This window comes from Temnothorax curvispinosus, unplaced genomic scaffold (genome assembly GCF_003070985.1).
Source record: "Temnothorax curvispinosus isolate PA1 unplaced genomic scaffold, ASM307098v1 QBEX01012086.1, whole genome shotgun sequence".
Classification (NCBI taxonomy): Eukaryota; Metazoa; Arthropoda; class Insecta; order Hymenoptera; family Formicidae; genus Temnothorax; species Temnothorax curvispinosus.
In genome coordinates, this window is record NW_020221866.1 from 60,990 (window position 1) to 88,408 (window position 27,419).

The 27,419-nt window shown below is 33.3% G+C and overlaps 1 protein-coding gene across 5 annotated transcripts in view; it reads left to right on the plus strand.

Annotated features, from left to right (window-relative positions):
• LOC112462232 (cytochrome P450 4C1-like) overlaps positions 1 to 27,152 on the plus strand; it is a 54,260-nt gene extending 27,108 nt beyond the window's left edge. For 3 of the 5 annotated variants that reach the window (XM_025027890.1, XM_025027891.1, XM_025027892.1), the window contains exons 5-8: positions 5,850 to 6,035; positions 7,317 to 7,410; positions 17,808 to 17,910; positions 18,097 to 19,273. In XM_025027890.1, coding sequence (XP_024883658.1) covers positions 5,850 to 6,035; positions 7,317 to 7,410; positions 17,808 to 17,910; positions 18,097 to 18,210 — 497 coding nt within the window. In that variant the 3' untranslated portion in view covers positions 18,211 to 19,273. Of the gene's footprint in view, positions 1 to 5,849; positions 6,036 to 7,316; positions 7,411 to 17,807; positions 17,911 to 18,096; positions 19,281 to 26,839 lie in introns of those variants that run through there. The other 2 variants (XM_025027894.1, XM_025027895.1) reach the window with 2 other exon arrangements.
• The last annotated feature ends 267 nt before the right edge of the window (positions 27,153 to 27,419 follow it).

Sequence of the window (27,419 nt, forward strand, 5' to 3'; positions counted from 1 at the left end):
TATTTGGAATAATGATCGACCTTCTTCAACGAGATATTGCAGAGCAATACAATTTGAATACACAAAAAAAACTGCTGAAAAAATAAAAAGTGAAAAGCAACGTATGGATGACGAAATTGCTCAATTACGAGAAACAGAAATAGAAAAGTTCGGAACCACATTCAAAATAAATCATCAAATAATATTTACGATGATAGACGGTAAGGTAGCTCAAGCTGTAACCCACACGCCTTTATCATCTTCGTGCTTCATTTGCGGTTCCAAACCATCTCAAATGAACAACTTAACAGAAATTAATAAAAGGTCTAACAAAGAAAAGAAGCACTCAAATTAGGAATGTCACCCTTGCACGCACGAATCAAATTCATGGAATGTATATATTACATATTGCCTACAATTTGTCTTTCAAGAATAAGTGGTCAACAACGCCAGAAACACGCGTTCAAAAAGAAGAAACAAAAAAAGAATACAAGACGCTTTTTATAATAAACTTGGACCGAGGGTAGACATCGTTAAACAAGGTTCCGGATCATCTAATGACGGAAATACTTCTCGAAGATTTTTTGCTGATCCAAAAATCACAACAGAAATAACTGGAGTTGACGAGGAATTGATCAGAAGATTTTCCACAATATTACAAACGATTAATTGTGGTGAAGAAATAAATTCAGAAAAATTCGGTTCTTATGCGTACAAGGCAGCGGAAATATTTATTGAAAAATATTCTTGGTACTTTATGCCAATTACCGTTCATAAAATTCTTCTTCACGGTAAGGAAATTATAGAAAATGCCTCGGAAAATGCAGCGTTACCTGTTGGGACATTATCGAAAAAAGCTCAAGAGGCATGAGAAATAAGGACTATAAACGATATCGACTTAATCATAGTAGAAAATGTAGCCGTCTGTTTACAAATAAAGATGTTATGCATATGATGCTCGTGTCATCCAATCCGTTAATAACTAGTTTAAGAAGTAAACCACATCAAAAAAATTTAGACTTAAGCGATGAGACGCAAGAATTACTTTGCTCTTATACGTAAATTAAATGTAAATTGAATTTTTATTTAATTTCAATCAAAAACTTGTTCCTATCATTAATTTTTAATAAATATACACTTTTGAAATTTTTATAAGTCAACATTGAAAGGTTCTATGATCATTCATTGCACATATTTCACAAGTAACATAATTTTTTCCGCGATTCGCGCAAACGGCTTCACTGTGCGCCACGGCCGCAGCATATCCCCTCTAACTGGCTAGTTCGGACACGAACCATTAGCACGGACGCAAACCATGTGCGGTTACCGAGCGAAACGACGTAGTTGAGTTGCACTTTCTCAGGCGGCGCGTCGGAAAATGCGACACAAAAAAATTGACGAAAAATGCCGGGGTGGCCTCTCTCAGGTTTCTCTCTGACCATGCATTTTTATGTAGCCAGCTTTCAGACTATATCGCCGTCGGTAAACATGGGCTCGATCTGCCACTGGTACCGACACGAGCGCCTTACATTACATTTTCACGAGTATTTGTTAGTCAAATATCACTAAAACCATATATCAAATCGTGGCTTATTAATCGCAAAACATCTGACTAGTTTAATAAAAGTCCGCGAGTGGTTACAGATGTGACCAGGGTCACAAGTAGGTGCGTTTACCTTACCAACCCCCCCATATTTATCTTTACTCTATTTTTCTTATTAAAAATCATAACCTTTGCTTTCTCCATACATAATGTTAATATTCCTTTCTTTAAACATTTTTTCATCGTATTCATCATATCTAACAATCAATACTTCTCTAATTTTTGTTATAAAAAACGATATCGTCCACATAGTCTCACAACTATACCAAAATCCGCAAAAGTTTAAATGCATATAAAAAAATAAAGGACCCAGTACTAATTATATAGAAAATAGGATTCCTGTGAAATCGGCTAATTTTTAAATATGTTGTAGCTTATGACTTGTCCTCCCAGTCAGAAATGTAACCTTGATTCAAGGTTAATTCAACGTCGATATGGTTGACAGCTGGTTGAGTCGATAAGAAAGTCGATATTCCTGCAATATCGATCATGTCCAGTGTCGATTCAAGGTTGATTCAACGTCAAAGCGATTAATAGCGCTGTTTTGAGTGCGCACTTATAAAATTCGATCAATTTAGATTTTAATCCTAAAAAATATTACGACATTGTTTATGTAAATTGTACAAAATAATTTTATGGACGTTTAAGAAATGGCGTACCGAGTCGAAATTTTTCTCCTATTTTCGACCTCAATGTTCAATATAACACCTACTTTCGACCAAAATGTTCGACCTAACACCTACTTTGATACTATAAGCAGTCACATCACCCTATTTTGAACCTCTTCAACCTCTGGCTCCTATTTAGAATCTGACAATTCTGTTTGAAAAGAAATCATGCTCCTACTTTAATGTTCCTAACGTTTTCTTAATTTATTTATTGCATTTAGTTTATTTTTATTATTATAGGTTTATTATATTTTCGATTAAATATTATATATGATTTATTAAACGTTTATAATAACGGTTCTCTCTATTTATTAATTTAATCAAAAATAGTAAAAACAAAATTAAAAGGAATTTTATTAGGTTAATAATAATAGTTTTATTATTGATAACTAAAAAAAATTATTTTATATATGACGTATAAATGATTATTTATATAAAATTGTATTTTTTTATATTATTTTTTCCTTCTTTCTCTCTTTTTTCTTTATTTATTAAAATAATTCAAAATAAAATTAAAAGAATGTGTGTATGTATGAGTACGCATGCGTATATGTGCAACTAAAGATAGGAAATTTTAAATATATACAAAACTATTATAAAACATCTTTCTTTTTGTTATTACTTCTTATAATTACTTATCTTCATATATTTACATATTACTAAATTTACGATAATTGAATATGGACTGGTATTTATTTATTCAAGCTCTTGCCCAATCAGCAGACAATGTTTTTTAAATGTGTTTTTAATATTCATTTTTTATTAATTATACATTTGTACAATTTATTGTAAAAATAATATTTATTTAATGTTTATTAAATATTTATTTCACATTGATTATTTATTTGAAGTAATAATTTCGAAAAAATATTTATTAAACGTTTATTTAACGTTTATTTAATATTTGTTTTACATTAGTAAGTTATTTGCAATAAGTTAAAAAAACATTTATTTAACATTTATTCGACATTATTTTAATATTTATTTTACATTAACTATTTATTTGCCATAATGAATTGAAAAAACATTTATTTAACATTTATTCGACAGTAATGTAATATTTATTTTACATTAATTATTTATTTGCAATAATGATTTAAAGAAACATTTATTTAACATTTATTTAATATTAATTTAATATTTACTTCAGATATTGCGCTCAAATTCCTTCGCGTTTTGCAAACGCCCGATCGTTTCATTCAGATGTAGATGGCGCGACGCGTGAGTCGCCACTTTCAAAGCGCCTCCACTCCTTTCTCGCTCGGCTCGCTCTCGTTCAGTCAGTTCAGTGTCATGGCCGCTCTTGCTGCGTTTCTTCGGACGAGACGAGTACGTTTTCCTTCTTTCGTAACTGATTGAGCTAAGCGGCACATATTCTGGAGACCAACCGAGCGAGATTCGACTTCCCAAGGAGAGCTCACCGCCAGGAAAAGGAGAGCTGCGGCAGTTCGCGCTCGAGAGGGAGAATTGAGGCGAGGAGTCCGGTCCAGCGAGCAGGGCCCTTCCGATATTCTCATTTGGGACGCCATATTGGAAGATCGACATTGTTCGTAGTAGTACAAGGAGCTCTGCAAGGTTAATCTCGTCTTGAGATCTTGGAATTGCTCTTATTCTTGTTACTCCGGTTTATATTTTGGCCCTAGAATTTATCTCGTAGACAAATGCAGAGGCCCCCCTCTCTTTTCTTCTCTTTTCTTTTCTTACTTTGATTTCAATCGGTAATCCAGACTCTTTAATTCCGTATTATTAATATTATTTGTTAAATGGCATTTGTGATATGCGATTAGTTATTTGGTATTAAGGTATTAATTTTAAGTTTTATTAGTATTAAGATATTTCATTTTAAGATACTCACAATCAGTATCAAGACATTTTTCAATTTTAATTTTAATTTTGTTGAAACTAAATTTTAATTTTAATTTTTATTAAGATACAATACATATATTAATTTTAAATGGTTAAAAAATTTTTTTTTTTTCGTTATGATATAATATGAGTTTAATTTAGATAGTATGCAAGAGTACATGAACAAGTAGATAAAAAAGTGTAAACAAATAAATATATGTTCCTTTGTACCTTAGAAACAAACGTGTGCGATCTCTTAGATTTTTTCTGACTCTCCCCCCTATATGCTATTTACCACATTATCATATTAACATGCTCTATGTCATGTATATTATCGGTGACTTGCAGTGGAGTTTTTATTTAAGTTGTGTTTCATATGGTTAATAAAAAAAAGATTTATTATATAAATTTTATAACATTATTAATTGTGATACATGTATGTCTATATGTATCTGATTAATTAAAATTGTGATTAATTAAAATTAAAATTAACAATGTTATAAAATATTTTGCGGTAATATTTTTTTAATATTAAAAATCTTAGATTCTAAATAATAAATCTAGATAAATATTGCATTTAACAGAGCAACGAGATACGACAACATAAGTCAAAGTCACAACCGTATCTCGTTGCTAAATTTACCAAAACCTATACTATATGAATTATCGATGATGTACGTGATATGGAACATGTTTCATTACGATTTAAAAAGTAGTAAAAATTAATACATTGATAATAAAATGTACTACAATAAATGTTTTTTCCAATAGTCCTAATAAAGTATTCTTTTGAATTCAGTAAATATTTTATTAGGTTTAGAAAATTTGTTTCAATTGGATGAATATTTTTTTCATTCGAAAAATATTAACTGAATTAAAAAAATACTTTATAAGGACTACTGGAGAAAACATTAATTAAAATTTAGTACATTTTTCTATTAGTGTAGGATCTAGAGGGTTTTAGGAGGTTTAGGAGGGTTTTACCGATAACTCCTCTTTTAAACCTCAAAATGGGAAACAGTCCGTTTTCTGCCGTTTTCAGGCACAAAGTAGGAGCTAAGTACAATACAATTAGAACCTATCAAAATCCTTTAGAATCCTGAGATGTGAAAAATAAGAGGTCGAAAGAAGGAGTAAAATTTCGACTCGGATTGCGCGATCAATCACATATGTATAAATAATATATATGAATTTTATATTTAGGACCTATCCAGACAAACACTGCATATATAAAAAAATATAAAATATATAATATACTATATTTCAATCAAATTTCAACCTTCGACGTTGAAACGACGTTGAAACGATAAGTTGAATAGTCGGTGATATTTTATACGCTTTCGACGTCGAATCGACCAGAATTACGACGTTGATTCGACATTCGGTTTTCGACATTGATTCAACGTCGAAACAACTAATCATTTCTGACTGGGCTGGGTTATACCAAAAGTAGGAATATAACACTCATATATTCGAATTTTTCTTGTTTGACTGACGATAGCTCAAAAACTGTCCATTATTTAGCTTTAAGCTTATTACATTTTTTATTTAGTAGGGTATAAGCTATAACATATTAAAAAATTAGCCGATTTTATTGAAATCCCATTTCCTATATAATTAGTGCCGGGTCCGAAATAATCAATAATCATTAAAAATCGATAAATTTAAAATTAAATAACAAAATATATATCTGACCGTAATATTTGTTTCACATTGTTATCTCACAATTATGCATTATGTTGTTTATGTTTTAGGCGCCAAGTGGCATCCACGACGAAAAATCTTAACCCCCACATTTCATTTTAATATATTGCAGCAGTTTGTTGAGATTTTGATCGAGGAAGGCGAAAGCATGACCAAGTCTTTAAAAAATACAGGAGGCACCATTGTGAAAGATTTAGTACCATTTTTTAGTGAACATACGTTGAATGCAATATGCGGTATGATGTGCTTACTACATTTTAAACTGTACATTTAAACTGTATATTTTATTCCCATTGACAAATAATATTAGACCAAATTTTAATTTTCTTATTATATATTGATATTATATATTGATATACTATACAGGAAATGCAAGTATATTCTAAGCCCTTTTTGAGATAACTTGAAACCTATGAAAGTTAATTAAATTCAGTTTCCATTAAGTTGTAACGTCAAATGTTTGTTATAAGGTGTTCCTAACAAAATTCGTTTATCTGTAGTAAGTTTAATGTTATATTAATTTTTTCTGGGGGGTGGGCAATGCGGAAAATCTTATTAATTTTGGAAAAAGAACATTTTTTTGTATTTTGATGCATATTAATGATTGAATAGTCTATGATAATTATTATATTATTTATTTATTATATTATAATTCATTACAAACTCTAATTTTTATGTTTTTTGTAACAATGTCATATGTATATGTAACATGTTTAAAATTTTTACTCATAAAATACATATATACTTATATAGTTATGATATATATTTATTATAATAATGTTACTCCTGAAAGAAACAATAGAGTATAAAATGCAATACTTACAAAGAGTGACGGGTTACACAAACTATTCCACAAATTATCCAATATCGCCTTTTTACCTTTTTGTACATAGAAATATATGCCATACGACACTTGCTAAATAGACTACACTAAAGTTCTGTCTTAGTTTTACATACAACAAAAAGTAATTAAAAATCTGTGAAGTAGACTTCAAAATAAAAGTTTATAAACTAATCTTACGCAGTAAAAATGATACATATCAGATCTTCAATTTAACATATTAACCCTATGACACCTTGTATTACACTGCCGCTTTTTGTACGTTAGTTTAGAAGTCTACAGCAGCTAGTAATTTTACTGCTGTCCGCTATTGTAAGTTGTAACACTTAGGGTCAGTTATTCCAACCTGTTGGTAAGCTAAGTTGGTAAACTAGTAGTTAAATATGTCTATCTTTGTCTAATTTAAAGAAAAAATAAAGACATATATAATGATTTAATTATTATAGTTTATTAACAGGTTGGGACCGACCTTTTATAGGCTGAAAGAGCTTTCATAGGCCTTTCATAGGCTTTTTATAGATGTTGTGTTGTTTCATATTGCTTTTCTATGTCACAATATTTCGCACTATTTCTATATTATATTGATCCATATATAAAGTTTCTAAAGCCACAGATATTTTTGAAATATATATGTTAATACATTATCATGATACTTTTTTTAAAAATGCGTTTGCAGAAACTGCCATGGGCACTTCTCTACGAGGTCTTGGTGCGTTTCAGAAGCGGTATATAGAAGCAGTTCATCGGATGGGCGAACTAGTTACTTATAGGTAAGATAATTTATAGATGTAATAAATAACTGTATATTCATATTCTGTCTTAAAATATGATTTCGTATTGTAGGGGATTCCTAGTAGGCCAAATATTCAGTTACTGATTTTTATTAAAATATATAAAAGAAATATCATTGTCGCTATTGTGTCGATAGTTTTTCACGAGTTATTTAATAGTTACGTATACGGTTTTTTCTCACTGCAGTTTCAGACTGAGCTGTCAAGTTAGGAAAGATTAAACTGGTGGACGTATTTTAACTTTTTGCAATGTATCTCGATCAGAATCAATCCCTTTTCTTAAATACAAATTTAGGAAATAACTAAATAACACAATTGAGAAGAAATAACTAAATAATTTTGATTACAACGCGAGAAAAAGTAATATAAATTATATGATTATATCTGGTATATATATAATTATATATAATTGTACATGTTTTTATATGAGGTCATATTTAATTATACATGGTCTCATGTGCAATCAGTGGATCCATATACAACCAGATATAGCTGCACCATATATCTAATTGTATATAAATGTATGTGAAGCCAGATATAATAAGATGTGAGTAGAGTGCACCTTATATATATATATATATGTAACATTCCACGTCAAGTGGCTCCTCCTTCTGTCCAAAAATTGAAGCAACTTACAATATTGCGTTTGGGCTTAAAATGTTCACATAAGCTTTCGAAATTTGAGTGGCCTTTTTAAAAAACTCTATAACCCCATGACCCCATAAGCAAAATCACCCAAAAACCTGATGAAGTGATCTTACAATATGATTTATACAACTTGTCTCATCTCAATAATCGCTTTAATTAACCTGTTTGGCCCTAAAACCCTCATAAACTATTAACCCCATGACCCCTTGATCTTATAACCCTCAAAACCTCATAACCCCATAACCATGTAGCCTCATAAGCTTCTAAACCTCTGTAATCGAAACCATCGCACTTTGATTATTTTTCTATACCTCCGTAATCCTGTAATCCCATAACCCCTTGACCCTAAAACACCAAAACCCCATAACCCCATTCTAGAGCTGATTGAAGTTTGGAACGTTCTTGGAGCGATTATTTAAAAATGATTTGGCCCATTTCTCGTTTGGCACAGAGGACCTCCTGAGTGCCGCACACGAAATACAAAATAGAGGAATATGATACGCCCTGCGGAAGACACCCTTATATACAAAAAACTACCTCAAGATTACTTAAAGAATTCTGCCCTAGTTAAAAATGGTTTGGCCCATTTCTCCTTTGGCACAGAGGACCTCCTGAGTGCCGCACACAAAATACAAAATAGAGGAATACGATACACCCTGCGGAAGACACCCTTATATACAAAAAACTACCCCAAGATCACTTAAAAAATTCTACCCTTGCTAAAAATGGTTTGGCCCATTTCTCCTTTGGCACAGAGGACCGTGTGAGTGCCGCACACAAAATACAAAATAGAGGAATACGATACACCCTGTGGCAGAATTTTTTAAGTGATCTCAGGGTAGGTTTTTTGTATATAAGGGTGTCTTCCGCAGGGTGTATCGTATTCCTCTATTTTGTATTTCGTGTGCGGCACTCAGGAGGTCCTCTGTGCCAAAGGAGAAATGGGCCAAACCATTTTTAGCAAGGGCAAAATTTTTTAAGTAATCTTGGGGTAGTTTTTTGTATATAAGAGTGTCTTCCGCAGAGTGTATCGTATTCCTCTATTTTGTATTTCGTGTGCGGCACTCAAGAGGTCCTTTGTGCCAAAGAAGAAATGGGCCAAACCATTTTTAGCAAGGGCAGAATTTTTTAAGTGATCTTGGGGTAGTTTTTTGTATATAAGGATGTCTTCCGCAGGGTGTATCGTATTCCTCTATTTTGTATTTCGTGTGCGGCACTCAGGAGGTCCTCTGTGCCAAACGAGAAATGGGCCAAATCATTTTTAAATAATCGCTCCAAGAACGTTCCAAACTTCAATCAGCTCTAGAATGGGGTTATGGGGTTTTGGTGTTTTAGGGTTAAAGGGTTATGGGATTACAGGATTACGAAGGTATAGAAAAATAATCAAAGTGCGATGGTTTTGATTACAGGGGTTTAGAAGCTTATGAGGCTATATAGTTATGGGATTATGGGGTTTTGAGGGTTATAAGATCAAGGGATCATGGGGTTAATAATTTATGAGGGTTTTAGGGCCAAACAGCTTAATTAAAGCAATTATTGAGATGAGACAAGTCGTATAAATCATATTGTAAGATCACTTCATCAGGTTTTTGGGTGATTTTGCTTATGGGGTCATAGAGTTATGGAGTTTTTTAAAAAGGCCACTCAAATTTTGAAAGCCTTCGTTTATACGAACATTTAAGCCCAAACGCAATATTGTAAGTCGCTTCAATTTTTGGACAGAGGGAGGGGCCACTTGACGTGGAATGTCACATATATATATATATATATATATACTAGCTGGTTACCCGGGCTTCGCCCCGGAGGACATATGTAATCAGACACGCAAATAGTCTCTCTCTCTCTCTGTCTCTCTCTCCCCCTCTCTCTTTCTCTTCCTCTTCCTCTCTCTCTCTCTCTCTCTCTCTCTTCCCCCCCCTCTCTCTCTCTCTCTCTCTCTCTCTTTCCCTCCCTCTCCCCCTCTCTCTCTCCTCTCTTTCTCTCCCTTTCTCCCTCCCCGCCCTCTCTCTCTCTTTTTCTCTCTCTCTCTCTCTCTAAATACAATTCTTTAAAATTCGATTAATTATTTCCCGAAAATTCGTCAAACTTCTGATACCGCTTTCCAAAAAGATCGATAACAAAAAATTATATACTTGATAGCACTCCCCAGGAAATTCAACCCCTACTTTATGTACAATTCTTTGAGATTCGGTCATTCGAAACCGGTTTTTAAAAAGATCGGTAATAAAAAATAGTACACTTTATAGCACTCCCCGGGAAATTCTACCCCTACTTCATGTATAATTCTTTGACATTTAATCAATTATTTCCCGAAAAATTGAAAGAATTAAAAAAACCGATTTCCAAAAAGATCGATAGCAAAAACTGTACACATTATGGCGCTCGCCGTAAAATTCTACCCCTACTTTATATACAATTCTTTCAGATTCGGTCAATTAATTCCCGAAAGATTGAAAAAATTTCGATACCGGCTTCCAAAAGATCGGTAACGAAAAATTATACACTTCATAGCACTTCCCGGAAAATTCTACCCCTGTTTGATCTACAATTCTTTGAAATTCGGTGAATTATTTCCCGAAAAATTAGAAAAATTAGAAAAACCGGTTTCCAGAAAATTGGTAACAAAAAACTATACACATAATGGCACTCCTTTGAAAATTCTACCCCTATTTCATATACTTTTGGTAAAAATTATTTTAAAAAATTTTGATACCGGCTTCCAAAAGATCGGTAACGAAAAATTATACACTTCATAATACTCCTCGGAAAATTCTACCCCTGTTTGATCTATAATTTGTTGAGATTTGATCAATTATTTTTCAAAAAATAGGAAAAATTAAAAAAATCGGTTTCCAGAAAATCGGTAACAAAAAACTATACACATAGTGGCACTCCCCGGAAAATTCTATCCCTATTTCATATACTTTTGGTAAAAATTCGATTCAGGGGTTTGGGCTGGGCGTTGATGAGTCAGTCAGTCAGTCAGTCAGTCAGTCAGAACAATCGTGAAAAAAACACATTTTACCCCTTTTCACCCTTAGGGGTGGAATTTCTAAAAATCCTTTCTTAGTGGATGCTTACGTCATGAGAGGAATACACCCTCCAAATTTCAAGTCTCTAGGTTCAGGGGTTTGGCCTGGGCGTTGATGAGTCAGTCAGTCAGTCAGTCAGTCAGTCAGTCAGTCAGTCAGTCAGTCAGGACATCTTCCTTTATATATATAGATATATATATATATATATATATATGTGTGACATTATATATATATGTACATATAACTAAATCTTTCCTCTATATCTATATATATAAAATAGAATGTCTGTATGTATGTATGTATATGTATGTATGTAATGTATGTATGTTCTTTATACACTCTTAAACTATTCGACCGAATTTTTACCAAAAGTATATAAAATAGGGGTAGAATTTTCCGGGGAGTGTTATAGAGTGTATAGTTTTTTGTTACCAATTTTTTTGGGAACCGGTATCCGAAATTTTTCCAATTTTTTGGGAAATAATATAATTGACCGAATTTTAAAGAATTGTATATGAATTAAGAGTAGAATTTCTCGGGGAGTGTCATAAAGTGTATAATTTTTTGTTACCGCTTTTTTGGAAACCGGTATCAGAAATTTTTCGAATTTTTTGGGAAATAATTGATCAAATCTTAACGAATTGTATATAAAACAGGGGTAGAATTTTCCGGGGAGTGCTATAGAGTGTATAGTTTTTTGTTACCGATCTTTTTGGGAACTGGTATCCGAAATTTTTCCAATTTTTCGGGACATAATTGACCGAATCTTAAAGAATTGTATATAAAACAGCGGTAGAATTTCCCGGGAAGTGCCATAAAGTGTATAATTTTTCGTAACCAATTTTTTTGAAAATTGGTAAAAAAATTTTATCAATTTTTTTAGGAAATAATTAAGTGAATTTCAAAGAATTGTATACGACGGAATTGAACTTCAGTCGATAAAAAAGTGATATTTTTTAGTTTAAAGCATTTTTGTGGATTGGTGTGTGTATGTTTGCTTAACTACTCATTCGTTAGTGGACTAAATTTTAAAGTGGTATATATAAAATAAAGATAGAATTTTCCGGGGAGTTCCGTCATGTGTATAGTTTTTCGTTACCAATTTACTGGAACCCGATTTTTTTAATTTTTTGGGAAATAATTTACCGAATCTTAAAGAATTATATATGAAACAGGGGTAGAATTTTCCGGGGAATGCTTTTACATTAATCTACTGATTTATCGATTTAGTTAAAACCGGTTCAAGAATTTTATTAATTTTTCGAGGATGGGTTTAATATTGCCACGATGTGTATTATTTTTCGATAACAAATTATTTTTTTTTAAATTGGTTCAAAAATTTAATTAATTTTTCGAGGATGGGTTTAATTGCTACGATGTGTAGGGGAGACCGGGGCTAAGCCGACATTATTTTTTCAAAGGCAATTTTTAATATTTAATTAAAATTTTTAGGCAAATTTAATGGTATATATTTAAAGAGTGTTTCTTCAGGTACAAAATTGATTCAAGAAGTTTTGCTGTACGTCGCTTTGTTTTGCCGCCAGGAAAGAAAAAGTGACGCGAAGACAAATTTTTAAATTGAAAAATGCCGGGGTAAACTCGACACTTTGTCTGATCGACACAATTTGATCTGGAACTTATTTTTTATTGTCTGAAACTAAATATACATTTGTTTATCGTGTATTTAAAAAGTACAAAAATTTGGAATTAAGTAAAACAATCATTGGAAATAATGAGAACAAAAATTGTTAAACATTTAATTATTTTCATCTAAACTCATGTCTGAAAAACAATTTATGCAAGTAAATTCGCTATTACACGTGCGCACACATTTGTCATGGGCCATATGCTGCATTACAAGCATCGTTTATTATTGGGAACTAATAAAACAGCGTGTCGACTTAGCCCCTGTCGACTTAGCCCCGAACGTCGTTTTTTACTTTTGTTACTCCAAAAATATAAAAATTTTGAAAATATGCAAAAATTATTATTGGATTCGTATAAAGCATCGAATTTCCCATCAAAATTACTTACCGGTAGATTCGCAAGAGTAAAGCTCGATGAAAGAGTAGACATTTTCGAGAGATCAGAAAAATTACTTTTTACTATCAAAAACGCTTATGTTGCGTTAAAAATTATACTATGACTCAGAATGTTACCAAATTCCGTTGATAATACTGGCACATAAAGACGCATTTACAGTAGGAAAGGCAAGTTTCTACAATAGATTTAAATTGGCAAAAAGCCTAGTGTCAAGTTAGCTCCGTTGTCGGCTTAGCCCCGGTCTCCCCTATTATTTTTTGATAACAATTTATTTTTTTATGTAGTATAAGTTGCTGGTTTCACATATTATATGTCAACAGTCACTTCAATTCGTGGCTGTCGTGATTATATGTCAATTTGAAAATCAGTCAACAGTAGTAGAACGTTATAAATATATACAAGAACAAAATGGACAGAATGGATGAAATAGAAAAAATTAGAAATAGTAATTAAAAACATTACTTAATTATTAGATTCATAAATAAATTTTTTGATTTAACTTATGATTAGTATTATAATAAAATTTTAGTGCTAGAAAACGGACTCGATGAATTATTAATAAATGCAGTATTAGAATTTGAAAGAATGCAAGAGGAAAATGAAGGACGTAATTGTGATGTCGTGAAGGTTCATAAAAATAGTAAAAAGGATGATAAAGAAGAAAATTGTAATGTGGATGTGGAGGCTAATAACAAATTAAAGCGTAGAAAGGATGAAAATCATGACGAGAATAATAAGAAGAATAAGATAAATAAATTGTAAAAAAGACAAAATGTAAAGAAAATTGTAAAGTTAAATGTCTATTATTAATAATTTTTATGTTATATATAATAATTGTACAATTATTTAATATAATTATATTAAATAAAAAATATATTGTGCAATTTTTTAAATATTATAATTTAATTAATAATAAATAAATATAATAAAATTTGAATAAAAATGAATATAAAGGATTTTTTGCAATTGCCTGATAAGCTATTGTTTGATGAAGGAATTTTTTTCGATTAAGAATATTGAAACACAAATGAAGTCGTTTGAAGAAAAACGACTCCCCGGCGAAGCCCGGGTAACCAGCTAGTATAGTATTATATACAACTATATATATGCAGTCACATATAGCCAGATGTATTCATGTGACTAATCTGGACCTATATACAACCAGATATAGCACTAATATTGCATATCTCGAAAACTAAAGCAGTTAGCCCTATAAGACCTATATAATTTTTTGTTCAGTGTAAAAAATACTACCAGAAACCACAGTCAAATCAAGAGGCAGTAGTTATCGTGTTCTCCTTCAATGCTTTATTCCTTAATCGAAGTTAACAGAATTTTTTTAAAATATTTATTGACTATATAAAATATACGTTTATTGACTTCCCTCAGGGTTACAAGGCGTTTTGTAGGGACGTTTCCAACCCTTTATTCAATTCTCATCCAATACTACCCTTCTCCTCTCACTTAACCCTTAAAGACCAACGGCTTAACGTCTCTTTCCGAAAGACGGAGCCCAGTTTGCTCCGCACAAGAGCTTATCTTGCACGGAAGGCGCAGCTTTCGGAAAAAACATTCCATGTTTACATGGCTCTAGTGGACTCGAACCTGGTTTTTCAGATTACGAGTCTGGCGCTCTACCACTAGATCACACTGCCGCCTCTTTATTGGCTATATATATAATTATATATATTTAGATATATATAATCTCAATGTATAATCAATGTATAATTTCATTATATATGTACATTAAGGTGGTCCTTATTTTTTGACTTTTAAAATGTTAAATGTTTCCAATTCGCAAAAAAATAATCCCTGCCAAAGCTCAGCTTGATCGGATAACGGAAACCCGCCGTGCCTCGGATTTTTAAACATTTCAGTTCTCTTGTATTAAATTGTTTATTCCATCAACATTGGTTTTTAAAGCGTATTTTCCACAAAAATCGGCCTAAAGCACTTTTCTTTTTTGAACATGTGTCTTGCTTTTCTGCATCGTTTGAGACCTTATACGTCTCATTTAAACAATTAGGTAAATTGTTAATAACAATTAGGTAAATTGTTAATAACTAAAAAATAAAAATAAATAGTTATTGCATTTATTGCTCGATCAGTTGAAAAAAATTATGTATAAGCTACAAAAGTTATAGTAGTATGTTTAGAGTAAAAAAAAAGAACAAAAATTAAAAGATTACTCTATATAAAATAATCAGTTATAAAACTTTAAACGCGTTTTTCTCGAAACTACAATTTTGTAGCTGGGCGCTCGCGTATCTCGGCCAATTTTTATCCGAATGACTTGAAATTTGGACAGAATGTTTATAACAAAATTGTCTTCAGTTAAGCGTACGATTTTTTAATTGGATAATTAGTTTTTAAAAAACAATTAAAAAAATAAAAAAATTTTTGGTTGATTTTCAAACTTCTTTTTTAAAATTGCGCCATTTTGTTAAAGATTAATATTTCAAAAAATCCATACGCTTAACTAAAACTACATTCGTATAGTTTAAAATGACACAAAAGTTTTTTGTTTTAGACATCCCGTTCTGACGGAACATGAGCGTTCGCGCACCCACAATTTTTTTGCGGAGGTACACTGTACCACACGATAAAGGCGCAAATATTAATATTTTTTAACAATTTTTTTGCAATATATTCAATATATGTATGTACTTTAAAGAAATAAAAAATCAATTTCATTAAATTTATTATTTTTCGCGAAAAAAATTCACGAAAATATCATTCTTTTTCCGGCCGTCACAGTGGTTTCTCCCCTTAAGTCTTCTCAGGTCTTTTCCTAGAATAGGGGTCCGAGGGGCTCCCAACTTTGTCAGGATACAATAAATGCAATAACTATTTACTTTTATTTTTAGTTATTAATAATTCACCAAATTGTTTAAATAAGACGTATAAGGTCTTAAACGGTGCAGAAAAGCAAAGGCACACATGTTAAATAAAAAAGAAAAGTCTTCTAGGCCGATTTTTGTGGACAATACACTTTAAAAATCAATGTTAATTGTGTAAACAGTTTAATACAAGGGAATTCAAATGTTTAAAAAGCCGGGGGCACGGGTTTCCGTTATCCGATCAAGCTGAACTTTGGCAGGGATTATTTTTTTGTGAATTGGAAATATTTTGGGAGGTGCCGGAAAACCGGTTTCCAAAAAATCGGTAACGAAAAAGTAAAAATAATAATAAAACTAAAAATTATTTAAAAAATTTAGTTTGATATCTCAAAATTTGCGAAAATTAGAGTAATCACGTACATTTTTTAAAACAAAAATCTTAAACCTTGTTATTATTAGCAATTTTTCTAATTTTATTACATTATTTAGTTCTTTTTTTCTACCCTTACTTCATATACAATTCTTTAAGATTCAGTTAATTAATTCCCGAAAAAATGGATAAATTTCGTAACCGGCTTTCAAAAAGATTGGTAATAAAAAATTATACACTTTATAGCACTTCCCGGAAAGTTCTACCCCTATTTCATATATAATTCTTCGAGATTCGGTCAATTATTTCCCGAAAAATTGGAAAAATTTCTGATACCGGTTTCCAAAAAATTGTAATAAAAAAATTATCCTTGAAAATTATTCATAAAAAAATTCAGTTTGATATCTCAAAGTTTGCAAAAATTGGACCGATCACGTACATTTTTTTTAAACAGAAATCGGAAACCCCTTTACTATTAGCAATTTTATTACATTCTTTAGTTCTTTCTACTACTATTTCATACATAATTCTTTAAGATTTGGTCAATTATTTGCCGAAAAATTGGAAAAATTTCTTATTCCGGCTTCCAAAAAGATCGGTAACGAAAAATTATACACTTTATAGCACTTCCTGCAAAATTCTACCCCTATTTCATATACAGTTCTTTGAAATTCGGTCAATTATTTCTCGAAAAATTTGAAAAATTAGAAAAACCGGTTTTCAGAAGATCAGTAACGAAAAACTATACACATCGTGGCACTTCCCGGGAAATTCTACCCCTACTTCATATACTTTTGGTAAATTCGGTCCCCTAACGAATGAGTAGTTCGCGGTCAGACAGACAGACAGACAGACAGACAGAAGACGGTACTTATATAAAAGAATATATAGATATAGATATACCATTTTATATATCGGGCCATTTTTTATATCTAATTACATCTAATGTCGATTTCATATAAACATATGATTATATATTTGATTATTTTTTTTCGGGAATCCATTCTGAAAAGTTCTACAATACGCAATATGTGCCTTGAACACAGAGTAGAAGCAGTAAAGGTCGATTCAGACATAACCGTGCCGTACCCGTACCGTATCCGTACCGTGCACGGACAGAAACATTAGACAAGGATTTTTATTGTCTCCATCCTTGTCTAATTTTTTTAAATAAATATCTAAGTAAATAACAATAAATTTAACAATAAATAGAAAGAAGTATAATGTTTATACTATATAAGATAATTATATAAGATATTATAAGATTCTATTCTGCGTATCTCTTTAGCATACTTTTATTAGTGTTGTGTAAATGTATTTTCTTTTCATATGATCACTTAAAATATTTCTAATTATAAGAGTATATAAAAAAATTAAACAATTATTTTATAAAATTGCATATAATCTTCTTAGTAGCGTGCCTAACATTTATTAATTATTTAGGGCAATGAGGCAATGGCTTTTCGTCAATTGGATATTCTCGTTAACTCCAAAAGGCAGAGAGCAAAAAAAGGTTTTGAAGGTATTACATGGATTTACTGAACGAGTACGTAAAAATGTTACTTATAATATTATATTTAGACATTATCTACTTTAAAAATTACAAAAAATATTCCATGCCTATTGTATAGAAACGTAAGATAATATTATAAGATAATTCATAAATGTTGACAACATATTGCTAATGCAGTCATTTAAATTATTGATGAAGAAACATTAAGGTTGTATTTAGATTATTGCTGAGAGAAAACTTTATCATGATCGCACTAACAATCAATACTTGAAAAGTTTTGGTAATGATACGTCGGCGGAGAGAGATGACGTAGAACCGATAGGACGTACGTAACGTAATCAGTAGCTATTTTTAAAACATCTTGTCAATGTTTAATATTATAATTTACATTTTACAACTTATTAATATTAGCCAGTTGAAGTTTGAAACGTTCCTTTATTCTTGCTACGCTGAAAATAATTTATTCCATTTCTCCTATTGGCATAGAGGAACTTCCGAGCGTCATCCACAAAATTTAGTCACATAATTTACGTCATGCACGTAATACTTATCAGTACAAAATTACCTTTTTTAAAAAAAGTAAAAAAAAGAAAACGCCAAGTACACGCGCAATGTATTAGGTTGGCAACTAAGTTTCCGCCGTTTTTTTAAATTTTAACATTCCGCATGTCATTAAATGTTTTTGACATAATGTTTTAAATCATTCAAGGTTCAGAAGTGTGGAGCATGGGTTCCGCATGCTTTAAGTGACAACAACAAAAATTAACGAGCTACAATCTCCGCTGGTTTGCTTGCTTGTCACCGCTCAACTCATGGACACAAGCAACGATTTCTTTACCGATTAACGATTTCAACACGGCTATTCAAAAGAAAAGACCTAATCGGCAGCATGGAGTTCTTTTGCTGCACGACAACGCCCGCTCTCATATCGCCAATATGACCAAGGAAGCCATTCAAACGCATGGCTGAAGAACTCCATGCTGCCGATTAGGTCTTTTCTCTTGAATAGCCGTGTTGAATCGTTCCATTTGTTGAACATAGAGTTCCGCGTTGACCGTTTAGTTCCGTTCAAGCAATTCGTAATGGATAATCTCTTCCCAGTCCCACCATACGCACAACATCGTTTTACGCGGATAAAGATCTTGTTTCACGCGCGGTGTTGCCTGTTTACCGGGGCTAAGCCATTGCTTGCGCTGCTTCATATTAATGTACAGGCACCATTTTTCGCCACTAACGATTCGGTAAAGAAATCGTTGCTTGTGTCTATCAGTTGAGCGGTGACGAGCAAGCAAACCAGCGGAGATTGTGATTGATTTTTATCGTTGATTTTTATTGTTGTCACTTAAAACATGCGGAACCCATGCTCCACCCTTCTGAACCTCGAATGATTTAAAACATTATGCCAAAAACATTTAATGATATGCGGAATGTTAAAATTAAAAAAAAAACGGCGGGGACAGTTGCCAACCTAATATTTTGTAAATTCAAGAATCCAACCTAAGTGGTAGCTTTAATTTCTCCTTAACAAAATTATTATACAAACAAATTTATGTTACCTAACTCAACCCAAGTGACATGTATTTTAAAATATATACGTAAATTGGTAACCCCTTCACCGATCATTGCCGAATTCCACACCAACCTACCTTTAATACTCTATCCATAAAAAAAAATTAAGCTCGATATTTCAAAATTTACGGAAACTAGAGCAACCACGGACAGTTCTAAAAATAGCCAGAAATCGGTAATCTCTTCACCGATCCTTGCTAAATTCAACACTAACCTATCTTTAATGATACTCTCTCTACAAAAAAAAATTAAGCCTGATATCTCAAAATTTGCGGAAATTAGAGCAATAATGTAGATTTTTTTAAACAGAAATCGATAACCCCTTTATTATTAGCAATTTTTATTAATTATATTATATTCTTCAATTTTTTCTACCATTATTTCATATATAATTTTTTTAAATTTACTTAATCAGTTCTTGAGTTATAGAAATTTCAGTAAACTTGGTTGTTTTTTTTAAACAGAAATCGGTAACCCCTTTATTATTAACGCACTTAGATTAGCATTATAAAGCACATGCATGGAGGGGTGCAAGGGGGCTTACATGCGTGAGCGCACGTGAACAAAAAAGCTTTTCTCCCCTGCACCCTCCCCCATGCATGTACTTTATAATTTCGTTTTACAACTTAGCATGTACTTTATGTTGTAAAGCGAGGTCCACGCTGCCTACCGACAGGGTGGGTGCGGGGGAGGGGGGCCGAAGGCTCCCCCTCGCACCCCCCGTGTGTGTGTGTGTGTGTGTGTGCTTCCCACGCATAATTAAACTAATGAAACTCCCAGCGTGAGACCTAACTGCTTGAATCGAGATGCTTGGGTTATTCTGCACAATTGATTCATTTAAAATTTGCGCAGTTTTGCATGCGCGTGCGGCCACTGAACATATGCGTATGTAGCCACAGGGCATGTTCGTAGTCGCCAGTAGTCGCTACAGCTCGTCGGTATGATAGGAATCATAACCTGATTCCTGTCAACTTTAACGTTTAATATCTCGCGTCGTGGGGCATTAATAACAATAAGAACTTAATTTAGTAAAAAAAACTTGATTTTATTTGTTAACAGTCACACAGTCCAAATTAAGCCACACCTAGGATTGACTGGTCAAAGTCCGAAGTGATTTTTCTTTAGTTTCTAACTTTGACCAGCCGTATTAGTTATTTCTAGGATTGACTAGTCAAATGCCGAAGTGATTTTTTTTTAGTTTCTAACTTTAACCAGCCGTATTAGTTATTCATAGGATTGACTAGTTAAAAGCCGAAACGCAAAACTTATTTCGGGCTTTGACCAAGACGCTTGGTCGTTCCCCAGGATTGACTAGTCAATCCTAGGAATGCCTGCGTTTCGGGCTTTGACTATAACATATATACGTATGTATATATATACATATATATATATATATAACTTTCCACTAATTATTAATTTTTAAATAAGTAGTAGTTTATTTTTGTCAAAATATTAATTATTTTAATAATAAACAATTTATTTCTACTAATTTCAATTTCAATTCAATCATTTATTGTTTCCCTTTCGGGTTTACAAGGCGTTTTTAAGAAACGTACCCAAACCTTTACATTCTATTCTAAAAACCTGGCCTTTGGGCGACCTTACATAGTGTTACCCTTCCTACCCCCTCCTGTACCTTCTCTCCGGCCCCTCTCCCTGATCCGCTTCGTCCTCGTCCGTGTCCATCAGTAGTTTCTCCTCCATCCTTTCCGTGATCTCGTCCTCTGCGAACCTCCTTGTCCTCCCACTTTCCTCCTCTCTCTTTTCCCTTCTCCTTTCCCTCTCCTTTCCTTCTTTGATCCTTTTCTCCACCGACTTGTTTTCATCTATCTCCACCTTTATTCTGCTTCTTTCTTTTCTCCTTGCTTCCAGTACTTTCCATTTATCCTCTTTACTTCCCATCTTTACCAATATTGTTATCCATTCTCCTCTCTGCCCTATCATGTTCACCTCCTTCACCTCCGTCTTCACTTTAAGTCCTTCTGTAAATAATTGCTTCATCTTCTACCAATTCGAATCACTTCCTCCCCATATCTCTCTTTCTCGACCCTAATTATCACATTCTTCCTTCTTTTTTCATCATCGTTTCCTTCATAATCCTCGTACCATCATTTTCTCTTATATACCTTATCCTTTCTTTCCTTACTCTCGTCCCTCTTCCTTTTACCTGAGCTTTGCTCCATTCTGTATACCTTCCTTTTCAACCTCTCTACTTCCTCTTTCAGTTCTTTTATCTCCTCTTTAAAGTCCTTCATCATTTTTGCTGCTCGTCCTTCCACTATCATCTCTATCGCCTCCTTGTCAATTATTATCGTTCCTTTGCACTCCATTTTTCCATCTATTTTTTTCTTTTCCTTTCCTCTTACGATATCTGTAAACAAAGATCATTTAGGTTACTATTTATTCCCTCTGTTTAGCACATCACTGTGCTCGCTTGCATTCTTCTCTTCTCCAAGTCTGCCATCCATTTCTCTCTTTCACAGCATCTTTCTGCAGCATCTTTTTTCCATTGGCTTCCAGTATCTTCTACTTCTCATCTCATTTCCTAATCTGAATCTTGCTATCCTAATCATAGACTTTTCTTTCACTTTACTTTCTGGGTATTCCGGCCTCCTGTTTTCGGCTACCTCTTTGTACCATTTGTTATACCTTGACTCTCTTATCCTTTCGTCTCTCTCTTGAATTTGAATGTCTTTGTCTCTTTTTGTTATATCTTCAATGCTGCTCCATCCCTCCCCTCTTTTCTTTTTTATCTTCTCGATTGCATATCCTCTTCGCTCGTAGAAACTCCTTTCCTCTTCTCATTTTGATTTTTCTTTCCTGACCTTCTCTCTTATTTCTTTCCAGCACTCTCTTGCAATCTCGTTTCCTTCTCCTTTCTCCAATTTTTTTTCGTACTTCATCGCCCTTTTACTAGCACTTATTCTCATCTTGTCTCTGTTAGTTTCCTCCTTCAGCATATATCCGGGCGTGCTCCAGTCTAGGCCCATTGTCCACCTTATGTATCTTTCATGCATTCTTTCTATTTTCTCTCTCTTTCCATCCCCATATCTCTCCTCCATACAAAGATATGCTTGCTACTAATGAGTCGAATAGCTTTAGCCTTCTTACTCAATTCCCTCCAAAAATTCTTTTACTTATCCCCCAGACCTGTATCATTGCTACAGCGACTTTCCTTACTTTTTTGCTTATATGCGCCTTCTGTTCTCCGTTCTTTGGAATGTGTACCCTAGGTAGCAGAATTCCTTCACCTCCTCTATTTCTTCTCCCTTCCAAATCCACCTCTACTTTCTTTATTTTACCTCCCCCCTTCCTAAATCTCATTACTTTTGTTTTCTCTACGTTCATTCTTAGCTTCTTTTTGTCGAAGTATTTTTCCAATCTTTTCAATCTCATTTCATTCTCTTCATCTCCTCTTCATCCTCTGCTATAGCTACTATATCATCCGCGTATGCTAAAGTCCAGAATTTTACTTTCCCTACTGCTACACCTCCGTCTTGTCCCTTCCTCATTGTCTCCTCTATATCCGCCAGCAAAAGTATGAAGAGCATAGCGCTCAGTGGGCATCCTTGCCTAACTCCTTTGACCGTCGAGAAGCATGGTTCTTTTTCTCCCTTTACCCTTACTACGCATCTTGTCTCCTCGTATAGGTCTTCTATCCTTGTCCTCAACTGTTCACTGATTCCTTTTCTTTTCATTACTTCCCATATTTTTTCTCTGTCCACGGAGTCGAATGCTGCTTTCAGGTCTATAAATGTTGCTACCAGCTTCCCTTTTTTCTTGCTCACAGCTCTTCCAATCACGTAGTTCAGTGCGTATATATTTCCCATTGTTCCTTTCCTTTTTCTGAATCCTGTCTGTGTTTCCGGTAGTACCCCCTTTTCCTCTACCTTTTTCTCTAGCCTCTTAGCCAATATTGCTGCATATATTTTATAAATTGTATTCATTAATGTCAATCCTCTGTAATCCTGCGCTTCTTTTTTTTCTCCTTTTTTTACTATTGGTACTAGTATTCCTTCTTTCCAATCTCCTGCTATTTCTCCTGTCCTCCATGCTGTATCGCATATCTCCCATATTTTTTCTTTTAATCTCTCGCCTCCATAAATCCATACCTCATTTGGCAGTCCATCCGTGCCTGCAGCTTTCTTCTTTTTCATTTCTCTGATTACTTCTTCCACTTCTTCTCTTCTTATTCCCTCCTGTCCCTTTTTGCTCCCTACTCTTTCCTCTCCCTTCCTGTCTTTTTCACGCGGTTTTACCGTAACTCCCTCTAAACTCCATGAAGTGTTTGTTCCACTGCATCTCCACTGTTATTTCTTCGCATACCTCTTTTCTGCTTTTCCTTCCTTTCTCTGTTTATAAAACTCCATACTTCTTTCTCATTAGTTGCTTCTCTCGCTTCTTTCATTATTCTCTCCTTTTCGGACTCTTTCTTCTCTTTTATTTTTCCCTCATATTCCTTTTTCTTTACTATGTACTTCTTTTTATCTACCTCTCCTTTTCTTCATTTCACCAGATTCTCACGCGCTTCTTTCCTTAGCTTTACACATTCACTATCCCATCCGTTTTGTTTCTTTGCTCTCTGGTCTTCTCTTATTTTTTTCCATTCTGCGGCCTACTTTACTGCGTTCTTTATTCCTGCTATTATTTCCTTTATGCTCGTACCTTCTACCTTTTCCTCTTTCATTCTTTTTTTGTAATTTTCTTTTCCTTCCTTTGACCAATTCATTATTCTTCTGACTTTTTTCTCCTCTTTTCCTCTCTCACTTGTTCCTTTTACCTTTATTGTTATAGACTGATGAGTGATGATCCGAGTCTAGCCTCTCCAATCTTTATTTCCTCTGCTTTCTCAAAATTTTTTTGTTTTCAATTACATAGTCTATTACCGACTCGCCCCTCCCTCCCGTAAATGTGAACTCTCCGTCAGTGTCTCCTTTTGTTCCGTTCAGTATTCCCAATTCTTCTTCCTCTATAAACTCCAGCAGCTTCCTTCCTTCCGTGTTAATTTCTTTATTCTTCGATTTTCTCTTTTCCCCTATTATCTCTGTTAATCCTCTTTCTTCTCCAGTTCTTGCGTTAAAATCGCCTCCTATTATTACTTGTTCCTCTAATCCTCCATCGTTTGTATAATCCTTTATATACTTTATCTTTTTTTCAATATCGTTATTCACATATACCGTTATAATCCTCCACATACCCTTCTTTGTCTTTGCTATTCTTTCTACAATTCTTTCCTCTTCTCTCTCTTCCGTTCTGGTTGCCGCCATTTCGTTTTTAATGCCTGTTATTATCCCTCCTCTTGCTCTTTCTTTCTTTTTTTCTTTTGTTGCTGGTTGGCATTTCCACACATATTTATCTGATAACGTTCTTTTAACTTTATTACACCAATCCTTTTGCTCTACCCACGTTTCTAGCATAGCTATTATATCCCAGCTTTCAATCTCTTTCCAGAATTCATCATTTTTCCTCTTTAATCCGGCTACATTCCAGAAGTTTATATTTATTGTGTTCTTCTTTTCTTCATATTGCTTGCTCCTTTCCTGACCTCCGCTCTACATCTCCTCTCCTCTTCTCCCGTTCTCCATGTCTTCTCCTTATCTATCTCTCTTCCTTTCCTTATTACTTCCGAAAATCACTCCTCTCCTCCAATTTTCCTTTACTTTCGTTCCACTTCATTTCTTTATTATCTCTGATATTTAATTGTGGTTTTCTTTTCTGCCTCTTTTTCCTCTTCTGTTATTTTTTTTATTTCTTTTTGTATCTGTCTTTCCATTTTAGTGAGATCGTTGCCCAGGTAGATTTCATATTTTTTTCCCAATTCTTTTCTTTTTGTCATTATTTCTCTTTTGTCATCCCAGCTCTTACATTTCATCACTGTCATTTTATTATTTCCATATCCTATTTCATGTACTTGCTCAATGGCCGCTTTTATTTTATTTATTTTGTTTATCATCTTCTCTACTTTCTCTTTTCTTCTTATCTTGCCTCTTTCCGCCGTTTCTTTCACAATTATATTATTTCTCCTCCTTCTTCTCTCGGTCATTTCCATATTTTTTTTCATCTCCTTCATTTTTTCCATTAAATTTCTTTCCTCGCCCCTCTCTGCTCCGCTCAGGTCTACTTTTTCCATTTTCTCCTCTACATTTTTTATTCTTTCCTCTTTGTTGCTCCCATATTTCTTCTCTCTTCTTGAATTCTTCTTTCAACTCTTTTATTTTATTTTTTATTTCCTCTTTATCTTTTCTTCTTTCCATGTCTTGTTCCTCCAATTTCCTTAAAATTTCCTTTAACATCCCCTCTGCTGCCATATTTTCTTCCTCTTCTTTTCCTTTTTTAATTTTAGCTGGCGGTGATCTGTTAACCTTCCTTACTTTGTTAAATTTTTCCAACATTTCCTTTTCTGCTTTGGCTATTTCTTCCTCTGTTCCTTCTCTTTTCCTCTTTTGTATATAATCTTTAATTGTTCCCACGCTGTCTGTTCTCCCTCTCAGCTTGGACAGCTCTTCCGCTTTCGTTGGCCTTCCCTTCGCTTTCCTTCCGTCCTCTTTTCTTTCTACTAATTACTAATTGGCAAAAGAAATTAATTCATTTTCGCTTAAATACTAATTTTCAATAGTAACTAGATGTTTTTCTCTGACAAATTATCAATTTTTTAAGTAATGCATAATTCATTTTTACCTAAATATTATTAATTATTACGTAATTAGTAATTTTTGGTAACTAATAACTAATTTTCTAATTCAATAAAACTTTAAGTAAATATGTAGAATAACGGCACTTTCTCTGATTCTTTGGAAATTTTCCAGTTTTGTGTATTTTGGATAGTAAAAAAGATTCTCGAAAGGAAAATTGTCGCTCATCCCTTACGAAAAAAACACCCAAGATTTTGGTGTTTACATCCAACTTTGGTTGTTTACACTCCATTTTCAGTGTCAACGCCTAAATTTTCAGTGTTAACACCGACATTTGAATGTCGACACCCAAAGTTTCGGTGTCGACATTTAACTTTTGGTGTTGACACCCAAATTTTGGTGTTGACACCCAAAGTTGAGTGTCCACACCGAAACTTTGGGTGTCGACACCTAACTTTTGGTGTTGACAATCGGGTTTCAGTGTTGATACCCAATTATAAAACAAAAGATAAAAATTATAAAATGCAAGGTTAAAACTTTAACTTATTATGAGGCCACATTATACATATATCTAACCTTAAATTATATATATAACTATATATATATATATAAACCCACTATAGCAGATATTTTTTAATTGTTTTTTAAATATTTATTTTTCATTAATTATACATTGTACAATTCATTGTAAAAAAATATTTTTTTTAACATTTATTGAATATTTATTTTACATTAATTATTTGTTTGAACTAATGATTTAGACGCTCGACAGCACACGGATGTGCCTTTGCTTTGGTGAGCGTTGGCAGCATGTGGAGGGGATGCGCTGCTAGCGCATGCGCAGGAGCTATATTCTGTTCGTCGTCAGTACCGTTAACGGCGTTGGCCTGGTCGGCCATGTTGGCGCAGCTTCTATACGACACGAGAAACCTGCGCAACGACGCTTAAGGGGATGCTAAAGCCGTCCAAATTACCGACAATTCATTTCAAAGCTCTCACTTTGAAACGGCTTTACAGATCGCAAAATCCTTTTACAGGAGTAAAGTAGAGGTACTAATGAAGGGTGGGATTGTCAAATAATTAGTAATAATTGAAAAAAATTTTAAAATGCTGTCACCTCATAACCTTATTTTCTGATATAAATAGTTGTATACGTAATATGTACGAAATTAAACTTTCCCACCCTTCAAAAGACGTGCACAAACAATAACGTACCTTTGAAATTAAGATTGAAAGCCTGGAATAAAAATGAGAGCTTTGAAACGATCGTGTATATTTTTCACAAAAATATTCACGCAGAGCAGCAATTATGTCACAGCAGTAGTTCACGGATCTTGCGAG